Raw genomic sequence first — 18,621 nt, 5'->3', positions numbered from 1 at the left:
TTGCAAATCCAAGAAGATATAAAATGGAACGGAATGTTAATTACTACGAATCAATCAAAGAAAATTTTGAACTTAATTACCGGGGAGCTTTTAGAGTGGTCCTTTTTAAGTGTTGTTGGTACCAAGAAAAACATGATTTGTATGGTGTAACTCACGTAAATTTCAATAAATTATGCCGCAAATCAGATCCATATGTCCTTTCTTCCCAAGAAAAACATGATTTGTATTTGGCACTCTTTCAATTATAATGCAATGTAATGTCTTTCCTTATTTTCATTTGTATTTAATTTGAAATCTGTCATATCTATATGTTTTTGCCTTTAATTTATTGATTTTTGATGTCATATGCATATGAACTAATGTATTTATCATCTGCATTTTTTACAGGATAGATATAATTCTAAATATTAGATTACACTATGCTGGACAGCTTCAGCGAAAAAGTTACGTGGGTGGAAAATTTCTACCTGTACCAAATGTAGAGTATGACGAATTCTCATTTTCTGTGCTCATGGAGTATATGATAGATAACTTCCATTACTCTGAAATTGGAGAAAACTACATTAGTGAAGGAAAGAGGGGTGACTTGAAGATGTTATTGGATGACAAATATACTAATGAATATGTACTGGGCTGCAACGATGGAGAAGAAACTGACTTCTTCATTGACACCGTTGTTGACATTGAAATTGAGCCTTAAAGACAAATGCAATCACATGTTATTATAAGGCCAAGGAAAAACATAATTCATGGTAAATATGTTTATGTAATATACATGTCAGAAGTGTGTGATATTTATATGCATGCGTGTGAGAGTGTAAATGAATTATGATTCTTCTTTTATATATTTATATTAATTATTACTATTACATATTCTGCTAAGAAACCAGTGAAGCAATAGTCTATTACCACGCAACAACTCCAGAAGCAACAAAAAATACAGAAAAAAGGAAGGAAATTTCACCATAACATAATCCGATTATGCATAGAAAGGATGCCAGTGTGTAGGAGAAAGGAGCAGATGAAGATCGTCTTAATGTATAATAAGTGCTTGCTACATCTTGATTTGTGTATAAAGATAATCAATTATAGTTTAGTCTCCAATCGTATGCTTGCCCTTAAGATAAAACTATATATTCTAATTGTATTTTTTGGAGCTCCATAAAAAATGTGAGTCTTCTTGTTAGTCACCTAGGCCCTTGAGCTTAAATGTGGTATTGTATGCTAGAAGAAATTGATGATATGTGGTTAGAAGCTATCAGAGATTATTATCATAATTTGATATCAGACTTTAGCGGAAGGTGACGTCATCAGCATTTGTTATCACCTTTTTATCAGCATTTGTTGATCAGTAACTGACATCAGTATTTAGTCACTATATCTAAATATCAAAAGATATTAAATATGGAAACAATTTGCAAAATTCAAGTCGGTGAAGGAATTTACTTCTAGTAGCAATCAAATTAAGTATATATTTTATGATTCCTTATTATAATAGAATAAGATTCCTTATTTGATTATGTAGTTGTCCAGTATATAAGTACAGATTAGGTTAACACTTTATGTGTCACGTAATTGATATATCTTTCATGTAACCTAGCAGCTTTCATGGATATTTGTTCATCCTTTGAGAGATTAGTTTGTAATAAGTTTTTATCAATCTATAGAAAATTGTTTATACTATTGAGTGCTCAATTTGATTTATCTTCATAAACTATATTCACCCCCTCTACAGTTATATTAAGGACCTAACAATTGGTATCATATCTTGTTGTTGATATAAAAATAGTTTAAGATCTAAAATCAATTTATAATGGCAGATAAAGAAGCTCAACCAAATCCCCCACCTCCTTCACCAGCAATTCAACCCATCAATAACAATATGAGCAGATATGAGGCTATCAAGGTTCCAATCCTGAAGATTCATGAATATCCAATCTGGAAGGTGGAGATGGCCATGTGTCTGGAAGCAACAGATCCTGAATACCTGAACAAGATATATGATGGTAGACATAGGCCAATGAAGGTAGTTGTTGTTGTTGCTGGAGATGAAGAAAAGATGATTCATGAGGATAAGAAGGACCATATTCCTGAAGATATTTTATCTATTATGAAAGATGCAAAAGTGAGACACATTCTTCACAGAAGTCTTGACAGTGTTATGGCTAATAGAGGTATTGGATGTACAACTGCCAAAGAAATTTGGGACAATTTGGAAGTCAAGTGTCAGGGAACAACTGCTATTAAGAAGAACATAAGGAATATACTGACATAGGAGTATGAGCACTTCGACTCAAAAACTGATGAGTCCATAACTTAAATCTATGACAGATTTCAAAAGCTGATCGATGACTTGACTATGGTTGACAAAGAATATGACCAGGAAGACTCTAACTTGAAGTTCCTTCTTGCTCTCCCAGAAAAGTGGGACTTGAAAGTCACATCAATCAGGGATAATTATGAATTGGATGAAGTATCTTTAGATGAGATCTATGGCATATTGAAGACTCATGAACTGGAGATGGAGCAAAGGACCAAGAGAAAATGAACAAGAGCAAGATAGGTTGCTATCAAAGTTGAGGAGAATTCAAAGGAGAAAGGCAGGAGAAAAGGCCACTCCAATGGAAATGCTATGATTGCAAAGTCTGATACTGAGTCATCTAACTATGATGATGACTCAAACTCTAATAGTGAATCAGATACTGAAAGTGATCATGACAATGATGAATATTGAGCAAATGGCAGCTCTGATGGTTAAAAGCTTCAAGAAGATGGTCTACAAGAAATTCAAGAACAAGAACAAGAGATTCTCCAGAAAAGGCTCTAGTTTCTCAAACTCTGAGAAGAGGAATTATAAAAGAAATTCTTATATTAAGGAGTCTAGATCTGGAAAGCTTGACAAGCCAAAGGAAATATGCTATAACTGTGATGGAGTAGGACACTTTGCAGTTGACTGCAGAAAACCTAGGGCTGAGAGGAAACAAGCCTTGATCACCAAGAAAAAAAACTGGGATGATACATCAGAATCAGATAATGAAGTCAACTATGCTCTCATGGAAAATGCTGACACTCAGGATAACACTGCTAAATTAAAGGTATCTCAAACTACACTTTCTTTTGATATTAATAATATCTATGAGTTAAGATTATTTCTTAAATCTTTGCATGTTAGTTATAGGGATCAAACACTTGAGAAAGCTAGGATTAAGAGTGAAAATCTTGATCTCAAGAAAAGAAATGATTACCTAAAAACTGAGTTGATTTTAATGCTAGAAACTAAAAAGGAGATAGATGATGCTTTGTATGTTAAAGAAAAATGTTTAAAAAAGCATGCTTATCTAAAAAAAGAATTAGGTAAAGAGAGAGCAGTGATTAAGCTTTCGAGTAATTCAGGAAAAAGAACTTAGGATATACTAGAAAATGGATGTTGGGGATCAGGATTAGGATATACTCATAAAACTAATTCTGATAAGAAAAATAAAAAGTAGCTGAGAAAGCTAAACCAATAAATACGGATACAAAAGTAAAACTGAACCAGTCTAAGTTAAGACCTATTAAGTTTAACTTAAGTGCCGATGTTGTTAAGTCAGTTAATGAGCAAGAGTCAACATCAGCATCTAAGTCAAAATTAAAAACTGACAAGTATGAACCTGTACATACAAAATCAGTAAATGTTGTTTTAATGACTCAGAAATAACTTAAGCAAAAGCTGAAGGATGTAAAATAAAAAATAAGGAAAATTAACCTAGAAAGAATAGGAATGGAAAAGAAGGAGAACAAATATAAACCCATCCTTCAGGTGTATTGCAGGCAGACTTTGACTGGTGGAAACTATGGACTTCTAAATACAGCAACATTTGTACCCAACCCTGATTATTTTAGGCAAGTCTTTTGGTTACAAAAGTTCTAATCAATTATTTGCTAGTTCGCCATACTAAATTATTAATAAGAATTCTTTTTTAAGAGTGTGTTATGCTTAGTATAATCTTCACAGTGCACTGTTATGGCATCAGCTTATGGGAAAAAGGGTTCTTTCTATTGACATTAATGCTTCACCACATCTACGGTCTTACGCGCATTGTTCAAAAGGAAGAGTAAGTATTTTTCTATACTTTATGACTTTAGGGATTAAGCAGTCCATTTTTATGGAAATCTAGACCTATCATGTTACTGAAAAGCTGAAGGAGAACAAATATAAACCCATCTCTAATGCACCTAGAAAGGTCTGTTTTAACTATGGTAGTACTAATCATCTTGTTATTATTTGCAGGAAGAATAAAGGGATAAATACTGTTCCTCTTAAGTCAAAGTTTAGGAATAGACCAGTTAGATATAAACCACAGAATCCATGGTTTCATCGTGATAGTATTTGGCATTCAATTTACACATATAAAGAGTATCACGGTTTGTATTACAATTATTATGAACTAAAACCCTCTTTGAATAAATCTAAAGTAGATTCTGCATGTGTAAACTCTGATATTAATAATGTTAGCAAAAACTCTGATTCAAAGTCATCTCCTGCAAATGTTAACAAACTTAAAAAGGCCAAAGGATCCAAGAAAGTTTGGGTCCTTAAAACACTAATTAATTGTTAAATCTGATTTGAGGGTATCATGAAGAATTCTCTAGTCTTGGATAGTGGATGCTCAAGACATATGACTGAAAAAATCCCTGCTATCAAAGTTTGAGGAAGAGGCTGGCTCAAATGTTTCTTATGGAAATGGCAACTTAGGAAAGATTTTGGGTTATGGCAAGATTAAGCTTGGAAATGTCATCATTGAAAATGTAGCTCTGATCGCAGGACTCAAGCATAATTTGATCAGTGTGAGTCAAATCTGTGACAGAGTTACCATATGAACTTTTATGAGAAACATTATGAAATTGTCAGTAAATCAGATGAAAAAATTACAATGACTGGTATTAGACATGGTAACTTATATGAATCCAGGGTCTCCACAAATATTGATGATTCTAGAGTATGTCTACTTAGTAGAGCAATTGTGGAAGACAGCTGGAATTGGCATAAAAGACTTTCTCATCTCAATTTCAATAACATTAATGAACTTGTGAAGAAAGATCTCGTGAGAGGATTTCCCAATGCAGTATTTACTCCTGATGGCTTATGCGATTCATGCCAAAAAGCTAAACTAAGGAAAACATCATTCAAGAGTAAAACCGAATCCTCAGTTATTGAACCATATCATTTGCTACACATTGATTTTTTTGGACTAGTTAATGTAATGTCTATTGCAAAGAAGAGGTATGCACTTGTTATTGTTGATGAGTCTACAAGATACATATGGGTGTATTTTATGAATAACAAGGATGAAACACCATCCATTTTCTTACTCATGTAAGGGAATTGGAAAAAGGATCATCTCACAAACTGAAGATCTTTAGAAGTGATAGGGGAACTGAATTCAGGAACAAAACTATGGAAGAATTGTGCAAATACAAGGGAATCAAACAAGAATTTTCTGCCCCTGGAACTCCACAGCAAAATGGAGTTGTAGAAAGAAAGAATAGAAGATGTGTCAAGTCTTACGTGGCAGAGGACCCGCAACTGACATGGCATTTCAAGTCACCCAACTAATATGTCTATTCAATCTTTATGCAACTCTAATTTGTGTTACATTACACGCTAATTGTGTTACAGTATGCCCCTAATGAAATAATTTTTGGTGTTATAGTTGATGGCCAAAAAGCATTGTTTTAGGGGTCAAATACAATGCTCGTGAATTCAATGCCCATTTCAGATGCATATGTGAAAAAAAAATGTCTAATGCAACGCTTTTTTGGCCTATTTCCACATTCAAAAAGTATTGCATTTGAGCCCTTTTGGTATAGTGTTATGTGGTAAAACTAAATTAAACACTTAACATAGTCTAAGAGCACTTTGAAAGATATATATCATTCATTTTAATTCAGAAGTTAAGAACATCTCATCCATTTTAACTTAGAAGCAAAGAACATCTAATGTTGCATTAAAGTCTTAAATACTTATGAATGTTTTTCATGTATCACTGAATAATAAAAGGGAGAGGAAATGTGCTATACCTGTGATGGAGTAGGACACTTTACAGCTGACTACAGAAAACCTAGGGCTGAGAGGAAACAAGCCTTGATCACCAGGAAAAAAAACTGGGATGATACATCAGAATCAGATGATGAAGTCAACTATGCTCTCATGGAAAATGCTGACACTGAGGATAACACTGCTGAATTAAAGGTACCTCAAACTACACTTTCTTTTGATATTGATAATATCTATGAGTTAAGAATATTTCTTAAATCTTGGTATGTTAGTTATAGGGATCAAACACTTGAGAAAGCTAGGATTAAGAGTGAAAATCTTGATCTCAAGAAAAGAAAAGATTACCTAAAAATTGAGTTGATTTTAATGCTAGAAACTAAAAAGGAGAGAGATGATGCTTTGTATGTTAAAGAAAAATGTTTAGAAAAACATGCTTATCTAAAAAAAGAATTAGCTAAAGAAAGAGCAGTGCTTAAGCTTTCGAGTAATTCAGGAAAAAGAACTCAGGATATACTAGAAAATGGATGTTGGGGATCAGGATTAGGGTATACTGATAAGACTAATTCAGATAAGAAAAATAAAAAGTAGCTGTGAAAGCTAAACCAATAAATACTGATAAAAAGTAAAACTGAACCAGTCTAAGTTAAGACCTATTAAGTTTAACTTAAGTGCTGATGTTGTTAAGTCAGTTAATGAGCAAGAGTCAACATCAGCATCTAAGTCAAAATTAAAAACTGACAAGTATGAACCTGTACATACAAAATCAGTAAATGTTGGTTTAATGACTCAGAAATAACTTAGGCAAAAGCTGAAGGATGTAAAATGAAAAATAAGGACAATTAACCTAGAAAGAATAGGAATGGAAAAGAAAGAGAACAAATATAAACCCATCCTTCAGGTGTATTGCAGGCAGACTTTGATTGGTGGAAACTATGGACTTCTAAATACAGCAACATTTGTACCCAACCCTGATTATTTTAGGCAAGTCTTTTGGTTACAAAAGTTGTAATCAATTATTTGCTAGTTCGCCATACTAAATTATTAATAAGAATTCTTTTTTAAGAATGTGTTATGCTTAGTATAATCTTCACAGTGCACTGTTATGGCATCAGCTTATGGGAAAACGGGTTCTTTCCATTGACATTTGTGCTTCACCACATCTGTGGTCTTACGCACATTGTTCAAAAGGAAGAGTAGGTATTTTTCTATACTTTATGACTTTAGGGATTAAGCAGTCCATTTTTGTGGAAATCTAGACCTATCATGTTATTAAAAAGCTGAAGGAGAACAAATATAAACCCATCTCTAATACACCTAGAAAGGTCTGTTTTAACTATGGTAGTACTAATCATCTTGTTGTTGTTTACGGGAAGAATAAAGGGATAAATAATGTTCCTCTTAAGTCAGAGTTTAGGAATAGACCAGTTAGATATAAACCACAGAATCCATGTTTTCATTGTGATAGTATTTGGCATTCAATTTACACATATAAAGAGTATCACAGTTTGTGTTATGATTATAATGAATTGAAACACTTTTTCAATAAATCTAAAGTAGATTCTGCATGTGTAAACTCTGATATTAATAATGTTAGCAAAAACTCTGATTCAAAGTCATCTCCTGCAAATGTTAACAAACTTAAAAAGGCCAAAGGATCCAAGCAAGTTTGGGTCCTTAAAAACACTAATTAATTGTTAAATCTTATTTGAGGGTATCATGAATAATTCTCTAGTCTTGGATAGTGGATGCTCAAGACATATGACTGAAAAAATCCCTGCTATCAAAGTTTAAGGAAGAGGCTGGCTCAAATGTTTCTTATGGAAATGCAACTTAGGAAAGATTTTGGGTTATGGCAAGATTAAGCATGGAAATGTCATCATTGAAAATGTAGCTCTGATCGCAGGACTCAAGCATAATTTGATCAGTGTGAGTCAAATCTGTGACAGAGTTACCATGTGAACTTTTATAAGAAACATTGTGAAATTGTCAGTAAATCTGATGAAAAAATTACAATGACTGGTATTAAACATGGTAACTTATATGAATCCAGGGTCTTCACAAATATTGATGAATCTAGAGTATGTCTACTTAGTAGAGCAATTGTGGAAGACAGTTGGAACTGGCATAAAAGACTTTCTCATCTCAATTTCAACAACATTAATGAACTTGTGAAGAAAGATATCGTGAGAGGATTTCCCACTGCAGTATTTACTCCTGATGGCTTATGCAATTCATGCCAGAAAGCTAAACTAAGGAAAACATCTTTCAAGAGTAAAACTGAATCCTCAATTCTTGAACCATATCATTTGCTGCACATTGATTTTTTTGGACCAGTTAATATAATGTCTATTGCAAAGAGGTGGTATGCACTTGTTATTGTTGATGAGTCTACAAGATACACATGGGTGTATTTTATACATACCAAGGATGAAACACCATCCATTCTTCTTACTTATGTAAGGGAATTTGAAAAAGGATCATCTCACAAACTCAAGATCTTTAGAAGTGATAGGGGAACTGAATTCAGGAACAATACTATGGAAGAATTGTGCAAATACAAGGGAATCAAACAAGAATTTTCTGCCCCTGGAACTCCACAACAAAATGGAGTTGTAGAAAGAAAGAATAGAAGATGTGTCAAGTCTTACGTGGCAGAGGACCCATACTGACATGGCATTTCAAGTCACCCAACTAATGTGTCTATTCAATCTTTATGCAACTCTAATTTGTGTTACATTACACGCTAATTGTGTTACAGTATGCCCCTAATGAAATAATTTTTGGTGTTGTAGTTGATGGCCAAAAAGCATTGTTTTAGGGGTCAAATCCAATGCTCGTGAATTCAATGCCCATTTCTGATGCATATGTGAAAAAAATGTCTAATGCAACGCTTTTTTGGCCTATTTCCACATTCAAAAAGTATTGCATTTGAGCCCTTTTGGTATAGTGTTATGTGGTAAAACTAAATTAAACACTTAACATAATCTAAGAGCACTTTGAAAGATATATATCATCCATTTTAATTCAGAAGAAAAGAACATCTCATCCATTTTAACTTAGAGGCAAAGAACATCTAATGTTGCATTAAAGTCTTAAATACTTATGAATGTTTTTCATATATCGCTGAATAATAATGTAAGTTTCGAGAAATGTTAGGATTATTAGATTACAAACTCATCTCAATATTTTACATATGCATTAACTTTTATACAAATAAAAGGGAGTGAATTAATTTTTTGGACCCATGAAATTTGTGCGACTATTGCGATCGCATACCCTGCATTGGATCAGGATCACATATGGCCATTAAAGGTCCTGTTCCTCCATCCTAACCTAGCCTCGATTGCCCGATGATTTAGCCACTCTGTATCATACACTAAGAAAGGAAGGGCAGTTCCTGTCAGAAAATGGAAAGTTTGAGTCATGTTTAAGACTTGTTTTTGATGTAATTTCCTAAAACTAATTGTTGGATGTTCTTCCTTGTAATGAGGACTTGAAATTTCATGTTTGGATCTAAGTTATTTTCTTGTTGTAATCCATATAGAATTCGAGGTGAAGTTAGTAGTTTAAAATGGATTTATGGGTTTTGTCCCATATTGATTAAGTAAAGAGGGGTTTAGTGCTTTATATAGTACCATGTGCAAAAGTAGTATGCCAACTACTAAGGCATGTGGGTGTGTATGGTGTTATTATATGCCTCGCGCGCACACACACAAACATGCGTGTCGCCGCCTCGCCTCGCCACGCCACGCCACGACTCGACTCGGACCGGGTCCAATGGCGATTTGTGTGAATGTCTCGGCGTCTCGTGTGCGTGAGGTGACTTGCGAGAGGAACTTTACTGCTTCTTTAATTAAAATATTTACTGACTTATTATATTATTTTAATATTAATATTTAATCTGTGTTAACAGGGAATATCAGTAATTGCTTATCAGAATTATAAACTATGATTTGCTGTAAATACTGATTAGGATTTATTGGGTATGACAAATCCTGACGCTGGTCAGCATTTGCTGAGAGTGACAAAACCTGACGCCCCTGGATCAGGATTTGCTATGGCTGATAAGTCCTGACGCTGGTTAGGATTTGTTGTGGCTGGTAAATACTGATGGCCTAGGCTGGATCAGGATTTGTTGTGGTAAATATTGACTGTTATGTTTTTTATTCTGGGATATTCTATTAAATGCATATTAATTCAGAATATTTATTTTAATTAATGAATATCTTCAATTATGTTTTAGTTTTGTATTATATACAGAAACAAAAATATTTGGGAAGGTATATTGCGATCATATACTTGTGAAACCCAAGATGATATCTCTCTCTCTTTCTCTCCTCCATAACATATAAATTAGCATAGGTTTTCTGGGCGAACTGAGGTCCGGTCGTTGTTGAGCTTTACGTAACTGTGGACGAATTGCTCTATATTATTGTATCCTGGAAGCGATATTGTTGCAACCCAAAATAGCATAAGTGGGGTAGTGATCTCTTCAAGAATAGTCAAGACTTCTCGAAGGCTAGGCGCCCCAGCTGTTCATAGTTCTTTCAGATTTGTTAAACATTTTGTTAGAGCCACTACGCCATAAACGGCCTTCTACCACATAATTACGTGACGTTGCCGTAGATAATGTTGCAGTAGCTATATAATAATGTACCATACTGCAACATATTTTAATTATGTTAGCATAGATCTCGTAAAGTGTTGCCAATACATATATTAATAAAAATATTCAATTTTTTATAAAAAAATAAATAAATAAATGTTGATGTGGCAGAGCTGGGTCCCCACACTGTTGATGTGGCAGGTGGTCCCTGCTTACGTGGCAGGCGAGTCACCCCATGTGGGTCCCACCCACCTGACGTGGCATGTGGGTCCCCCCATGTGGGCCCCACTCTACTGACGTGGCAGGGGCCCTACTAACATGGCAGGTGGGTCACACGTGGGCCCCACCATGCTGACGTGGCAGTGGGACCCTGTTGACATGGCAGGTGGTCCCCCATGTGGGCCCCACTTTTTGATGACGTGGCAGGGGTCCACTGCTAGCGTGACAGTGATGAAGTATTAAATCAAAATTTTTCTGAAATTTTGCACTACCCAGGATTTGAACCAAAGACCTCCCACTTCATAAAGTTCATAAAGTGTAGTGCAAACCACTACACCAAGTTACACAATGTTTTTTATTCCACATTATTTAAATATAACCTTATAGAAATAATTCATTTCTATTTTTAATTCATTACACAATGTTCATAAAGGCTCTTTTAACTTTTAAATTTTTTTAAAGTAAAATTTGAACGATCCGTCCTTACTGATGTTAAAAATAATCGATTTTTGGTGTGTACCATCATTATTATAAATTTTTTATATTTATTTTTCAAGATTTTATATCAGTCAAAGCAGTCAAAATAACCCAAGCCTTGTTTGCGCTACTGTCCCGAGTGAAGTATCGATACTTATAAAATTAAATTTCGATGATCCGTCCGTACGGATGTTAAAAACAGTCGATTTTAGGCGTGTACCATCATTATTAGTTTTTTTTTATATTTATTTTGTGAGATTTTATATCAGTCAAAGTAGTCAAAATAGACAAAGCCTTGTTTGCGGTATTGTCCCGAATGAAGTATCGATACTTTTAAAATAAAATTTCGACGATTCGTCCGTACGGATGTGAAAAACAATCAATTTTAGGGGTGTACTATCAGTATTAGGTTAATCCATGTATGCGCTATTATCCCAAATGAAGTATCGATTCTTTTAAAAAAAAATATGATAAAAAATTAAAAATCTTTATTTTATTTATGTATAAGTAGGGATTTCTAAAAATATTAAAAATAAATAAATAAATAAATTTTTTATTAGCTTTCGTCTTTTCTTTTCTTACTTAAATAATACTACCTATATCCCTCCCATTTGTTTACACTTTCCTTTTTGGGACGTCCCTTCCAATTGTTTACATTTCAAAATTTTCCAAAAATAGTAAAGTTTTTATAATTTTTAAATTAACTACATCCACTACTTTCCTCCACTATACCCACTTTATACATATAATATTAATCGGTCCCACTACTTTACTCACTTTTCAACTTTTCTCCACTACTTTATCATTTTTCTTAAACTCCGCGCCCCACCTAAATGTAACATTTGGGAGGGACGGAGGGACTATATGTAATATCTACTCGATCTTGAACAGCAAAACCAAAATCCTACAGAAGGAAATCTAATCCAACGCTTCTGAGACACGCCAACTCATCGATCCGTGCGAATAAAGCCCAAACACACATCCAAAGATCTCTCTCCAAACCAACCTGTACACATCTCGAATTTCTCTCAATTCTCACGAACAAACACATTCACAAATCAATCTCTCTCTTTTTATTTCCATCAATTCTTAAACCCTAGATTTGTGTGATGGCTTCCAAAGCAGCAAGAAGAAGCCGGCCGAGAAGAAGCTCAATTTTGTTGAAGAAACGCCGTGAGGGTTTGTAAACTAATCTTCAGTTTCCAATTGCTTCGCAGTTCGCCTCTGGACTCGAGAAGAAGGTAGTTTTGCTTCAAAATCTCTCTCTCTCTCTCCCCCTCCCTCTCTCCCTCTCTCTCTGTCTCTCCCCTCTCTCTGCTTGTCTCTCTGTGTGTAAGGTGAGTGAGAGTATGCAAAAAGTCCATATTATTCATAATATTTACATTTATGGATATATTGTATGCTTGACAGCCTAATCCAACTGAATTAATTCAAGTGAATTCTAGTGAAATATGCTTTAAATTAAGTTATAAGCCGGTCTAATCATGCCTTAAAACTGTTTATATTACTTTAACAAGTATTTCTACTAGTCTTACCTTTTATATTTATATATCATTTTCCAATACACTTTTTCATTTTAAAATCAGGGTTCAGATTTTGACTCTCTGAATCTCTAATATGGAGTTTGACGAGTATGATTATTTGGAGAAGTCAGTGTACTAGTCCAAAGATGAAAAGTCCAAAGATGATGACATTCCCAGCGATAGGAGTTCACTGCAGTTGAGAAAGGTGAAATCTACATCCAGTAAGGCGTCTAGTGTGAGAAATGAGAGTAATGATGGACTGAGGAAGACAAGATCAGAGGCTGGTAAGGACTCGAATGTGCCTGCCAATGGTAGCGAGGAGATTTCATCTCAGTTGGTCATATTTGAATCAAATTCGGATAAAATTGTCGGTGATTCTAGTAGAATTCTCTTTGCTGATGAAATCAGGAGGATGTCAATTGAATCAGAGGGATCACGTTCTGAGTCCAACGAGCATTTTGATCAGACAAAAAAGGTTCTTAATGTGTCTGTTGTAGCTATCAAGAAGAGCCCTGCAGGTATTGCTAAAAGTAATTGTAAGGAACTTATTGAGTATGAAGAAAAGACTATCACAAGCAATCTAGGTAATGTCGGTCCGATCAAATCTGAGTATGATGAAGATCATTGGGATGAAGATGATTGGGATGAAGAATCGGAGGAAGAGTCTGATGAGGAAATTGAGACTGAAATAATAAAAGAAAGCTTAGTTGTGACAGAAATTGGCATTCCAGAACAGAAGGCCAAAAAGATTATGGTGGAAGAACAGAGAATTGAAGAAAATAACTTAAAATCGGCTCCCACTTCAACAACAGTCAAGAAACAGACTACTCCTGGTGCGATCCATCCCAGAATTGTCTCGAAACCCACAAAAACTGAACCAAGTATGTTATTTTTTCTGCTTTGCTAATCCTCTTTTTAATTTTTACTTATCAGTCCTTATTCTGAAAGTCAACAGTTCAATGTCATAGGTTTGCTCGGTATCATTCTTGATTGTTCTTTTCTGTTTGCCATTTAGTTCCAGTTGCAGATGGATATTGTTCAGTGCCCAAGAGACACAGCAAACTGCAGAGTTTAGGTAAACTTTTGTTTTCAGTAATAAAGCCAATTAGTATTATTCTTATTTATTAAAACACTTAGAATTTGAGCACAGATTAAATTATTCTTTGAATGTGATTTTCAGTTGATCTAGTCATGTGGAGAGATGAATCAAGATCAGCATTTATCTTTGGAATGGGAACTTCTGTCATAATGTCATCTTCTTACACCACAGATCTTAATATAAGGTCAGAATATTAATGCCTAAAGTATTCACTAATCCATATGTTTATTGCCTTAAAGATGTAAAAAATTAGTTACGTTTAACTGTTATTTTGTTCCAAGGTAGAACTAACGAGTAATTTTTTTTTGTTCTTTGCATTTTTACAGCTTAATTACAGTACTTTCCTACGTGGGTCTTATTTATCTTGCCGTAACTTTTCTCTTCAGATCACTCAGACATCGGTAAGTCATGCGAATCAGTAACTTCTCAGTCATGTTACAATAATATGCCCAAATTATGTTGTAATAACGTTTTAGTTGCGATGTACCATGTGAGTGGACTTCACACATTGGATCTTGGCACCTGCCATGAACTGCCATTTTTTATGCTATACACATATACATAATCATGAATCCTATTTGTGAATTAATCCAATTCCCTATTTACTCCGAAATTTAAATCAGATTGTCTTTACTCAGATGCTCATCAGTGGTCAGAACAAAGGAAAAAGTTCAAAAATGATATTGAAAACAAAGTAACTTTATAATGTAATTTTTTTAATTAGTTTTGCAATTTGTGTGTTTCCATGTAGTTGTTTTCTTGTTCAGTAATAAGGGTATGGTAGATATAACCGAAATCCTTGTCGTGTTCATTAATGTTTTCGAATAAATCTAAAATAAAGTTCTTGTTTAGATCTTTAATTTGATGGATCAATGGAACAGTAGTCTAATTTGTATTGTTGACTGTGTCTACTTTGCAGTTTGTTACATCAGTAAGTTGCTATAACTTATTGCTAAGTTGGTGTTGGTAAATTACAGTTTATCAAATGGAACATTTAGTTGGTAGGGACTTGGTAATTTGATATGTTCTTGATCAATTTATTGTGCTGTCTTTATTTGCTTTGTATTTGTTGCATTAGTCCACTTGAATGTCAATATAACAGCTGCTGTTCATTTGTATTTATTTGTTGCATTATTTCACTAACAATCATTCAGCTCTATTCCAGCAATGTAACAGTTCTGGTATACTATATAGAGAGATATTTGGTAGCATTATTTCTCAATCATTTAATACTCAAGATGCAAGATGATATGTTTTAGTTAAATATAACAAAGTTAAGATGTAATTGTGTGTAATATTTGCAAAAAAAAAAATCAATAATAATTCAGTTGTAGAATAACTTCCCTGTGTCATAATTGTTGATAGAACTTTGGTGACAATGTGCAGGGACTATCTGTTATGAAAGAAGTAGTATTTGTACTGATGTTTGTATAATGAAAGGGGATGTGAGAACACACTCTTCTTCCTTTTCGGTTCTTCTTTACACACCCTCTAACAATACAAATGATTACGTTACCCATGAATCAGATCTCTCAATCGATGGTAAAGACGAACTATAGCATGAAAAAATCAAACCTTATACTAGAAAATGGGAAGCGAGTACAATGGCAACTATTGATGAGCTACACCTTATCGAACAGTTTTATTGGTAATCCTTTTTTTTAATTGAAAAAAGACACTGTTTAATAATGAAAGATTTTATCAAATTAGATTACTCTGTCACCCTTGCAGGTTTATCCCTGTACTCGTGTCCAATTTTGTGTTTAGGATTCTTGATATTTTCTATATTGGGAATCGAATACGTTGATCAATATCCAAGTCCCACGCTCGCCACACAAATGGGGTGGCCTTTCTTTTCTCTATACATGATTTGTATGTATACAAGATATACCCTTGACTAACTAGAGTTTTTTTGTGTGCAGATTATGATGATAAGAGCCTGTTAAAGGATTCTGGTCTGAAACCACACATGATGGCAGATTTTATAAGAACTACCTCATTATAGTGGTCAAATAATGGCCATGACACCAGGCCAAGGATATGCCATTTTATCTGCTGAAGTAGTTGTTGATTTTGTAAAGCAGAGTTATGTAGTAATTTCCAAGTCTGAACGTGTGTAGTAGCTGTATTAATTCTGGTACTTTGGAATTGTCCAGTAATATCAGATTTGCAAATGTAATCTTTTGATAATTAGAAATTGTCTAATGTAGTTCATCATACTGGTGATATTGTATTATCTTTCCAATGACTTTGATTGGGAAAACAGTTCTAATATAGAACTGGGCTTTAATGTATGCAGAAAGTATATTTCAAAATTTGACCATTGTTATTGTGTTGCAATAGATATTAAAAATGTTGCAAATAGGTACTAAAAAGTATTGCAAAAGTGCCACATGTCAAGCTGAACCCTCATGTTAGTGGGCTCCACTTGTCAGTTGCCCCACCTATCAGTGGGCCCTACAACTGCCACGTGTCAAAAAATCATGTGTCAAAGTGCCACGTGGCAGTCCACATGTCACTTTGACCCCCCTTTTTTTGCCATGTCATTGTTTTTTGCAACATAATTTTTGGTGTTGCCCTTGATAATAAAGAGTAATTGGCAGTTTGTAACCTACTTTTATTTTCATTTTTGCGATTTGGGTCTACATTATTTTCTTTGTCAACTTACACCCCATAAAATTAATTTCGCTTCAATTTGCACCCCATTGACGACTTTCCATCCAAGTTGACCGTTAACTTTAACGGAATCGGGGGCATTTCAGTAAATTACTAATTAAACCAGAAGAAAATAAGAGTATTTGGCACTTTGTAACCCATTTCTTTGGGCGTTTTTTCAATTCGGGTCTATATTATGTTTCCTTACAAGTTGCACTTTTAACTTTGAATTTCGCTTTGTTTTGCACCCCCTGGGCGATTTTTAACTTTTATATCAGGGGTAAAATCAAAAATTTCTGGTTTCCAAGAACAAATCGCCGGATCCTTAGATTTCCCAGTCCAAACCAACAAATAAATACATGAATCGATTGTAGGGTTGAGCAAATCGAACCGAAACCGAAAAACCGAACCGAACCGTACTAATTCAGTTTGGTCATGATTTTTCAAAAATTCGTTATATTCGGTACGGACCAAATAGACTGAAATAAAATTCGGTTTGGTCCGATTCTTTAAAAAAATATTTCGGTCCGGACCGAATAGACCAATTCATAAATATTATAATTTTATATTATATATTTACATATATCTAAAAATTATAATCATAGTTTTTATTTTGTAATTATACTCGTACACTCTTAGAACTCTACATATCACCTTACTTTAATTATATTTTAGATTTCATATTTTTTGGTTTGAAATTTTTAATAAAGTTTTTATTAAAAAAAAATCGGTAGGACCGAATCGAATTATTTGGGTTCGGTACGGTCCGGTCCGGTTCATAATAAAATTTTGGTCCGGTTCGATCCAAGAAAAAATGATAATTCAGTTTTTCGGTCTATTTGGTTCGGTCCGGTTTTGGACCGAACCGACCGAATGCTCAGTGTCATTTGCAAATAACAAGCAAAAGTTATTTGTAATATCAAATTTCATGAAAAATGCCCGAAAATCAAACCCACGATTCGAAACAAGAATCCTAGAATCGAGTTTAATTTTTTATTTTAGCGAATATGGACCGACCTATTAAATATTCGCTCCATTTATAATTAGATTTTTTTATCGGATCGAATTATGGATCGAATCTTTAATATGCCGATTCATATCCGCTAAAATAAAAATTAAACTCGATAATAGGATTCTTATTTCGAATTGAGGATTTGATTTCCGCGAATTTTTCATAAAATTTGATATTACAGGTAGCTTTTGCTTGTTATTTGCAATGGATTCATGTATTTATTTGTAGGTTTGGATTGAGAAATCGAAAGATCCGGCGATTTGTTCTTGTAGACCAAAAGTTTCCGATTTTACCCCTAATATAAAAGTTAAAAACGGTCCAGGGATGTAAAACAAAGCGAAATTCAAAGTTAAAGGTGCAACTTGCAAAGAAACATAATATATATACCCGAATTGAAAAAACTTCCAAAGAAATGGGTTACAAAGTGCCAATTACTCTTATTTTTGTTTGTTTTAATTAGTAATTTACTGAAATGCCCCCGCTTCCGTTAAAGTTAACGGTTATCTTGGATGGAAAGTCGTCATTGGGGTGCAAATAGAAGCGAAATTAATTTTTATAGGGTGCATGTTGACAGAGAAAATAATGTAGACCCAAATCGCAAAAATGAAAATAAAAGTGGGTTACAAACTGTCAATTACTCGATAATAAAATGTTGCCTTTGAACCCTAAGGCAACGCCAAAAATACTAACATCACAAAAGTGTTGTCGTTGAAATTTTTTGGTCTGTTGCAACATTTATTTGGCCTGTTGCAACGTTTGTGGAATGATGCAGAAGGCCACTTTTGGTGTAGTGAGCTAAGTGTTCTTTCCTATCTTTGTCAATTCAGTTACTGATATATCTTGTTCTTTTGCCTTCATGTTATGTTTCGTTATTTGGTTTAATTGCATGTTCTTGTTAATTTGTGATATATATATAACTGCCTCGTTGTTGCGCGTATTGCTCAACCATTTCCTACCAATGCCCAATATGGTAGGGATTTTTCCATGTGAGGC

General features: G+C 34.1%; 1 protein-coding gene across 8 annotated transcripts; it reads left to right on the top strand.

Annotated features, from left to right (window-relative positions):
• Positions 1-12,318: 12,318 nt before the first annotated feature.
• LOC141700926 (uncharacterized) lies at positions 12,319-16,289 on the top strand. Of its 8 annotated transcripts, XR_012566599.1 has the most exons (8): positions 12,319-12,580; positions 12,926-13,743; positions 13,878-13,937; positions 14,043-14,145; positions 14,288-14,362; positions 15,489-15,609; positions 15,693-15,804; positions 15,884-16,289. XR_012566599.1 is itself a non-coding variant. In XM_074504574.1 (6 exons), exons 2-6 carry the CDS (start codon positions 13,275-13,277, stop codon positions 15,505-15,507), a joined length of 726 nt encoding a protein of 241 aa, XP_074360675.1. In that variant the 5' UTR covers positions 12,319-12,580; positions 12,926-13,274; the 3' UTR covers positions 15,508-16,289. The 8 variants fall into 8 exon arrangements, 3 of the variants coding, with proteins under 3 accessions (XP_074360675.1, XP_074360676.1, XP_074360677.1); XR_012566598.1 differs by lacking the exon at positions 15,693-15,804; XR_012566596.1 differs by having other exon boundaries at positions 15,693-16,289.
• The last annotated feature ends 2,332 nt before the right edge of the window (positions 16,290-18,621 follow it).

This window comes from Apium graveolens, unplaced genomic scaffold (genome assembly GCF_009905375.1).
Source record: "Apium graveolens cultivar Ventura unplaced genomic scaffold, ASM990537v1 ctg3098, whole genome shotgun sequence".
Taxonomy (NCBI): Eukaryota; Viridiplantae; Streptophyta; class Magnoliopsida; order Apiales; family Apiaceae; genus Apium; species Apium graveolens.
The sequence above is the reverse complement of the archived record's forward strand: the minus strand, read 5'-3'. Positions and strand labels throughout refer to the sequence as shown.

Excerpts from the sequence above, each read along its gene's own strand:
- LOC141700926 (XM_074504574.1), top strand. The coding sequence starts at position 13,275 with ATGTCAATTGAATCAGAGGGATCACGTTCTGAGTCCAACGAGCATTTT. Across the intron at positions 13,938-14,042 it reads CAGCAAACTGCAGAGTTTAG|TTGATCTAGTCATGTGGAGA; the intron begins GTAAACTTTTGT and ends TGTGATTTTCAG. Across the intron at positions 14,146-14,287 it reads ACCACAGATCTTAATATAAG|CTTAATTACAGTACTTTCCT; the intron begins GTCAGAATATTA and ends GCATTTTTACAG.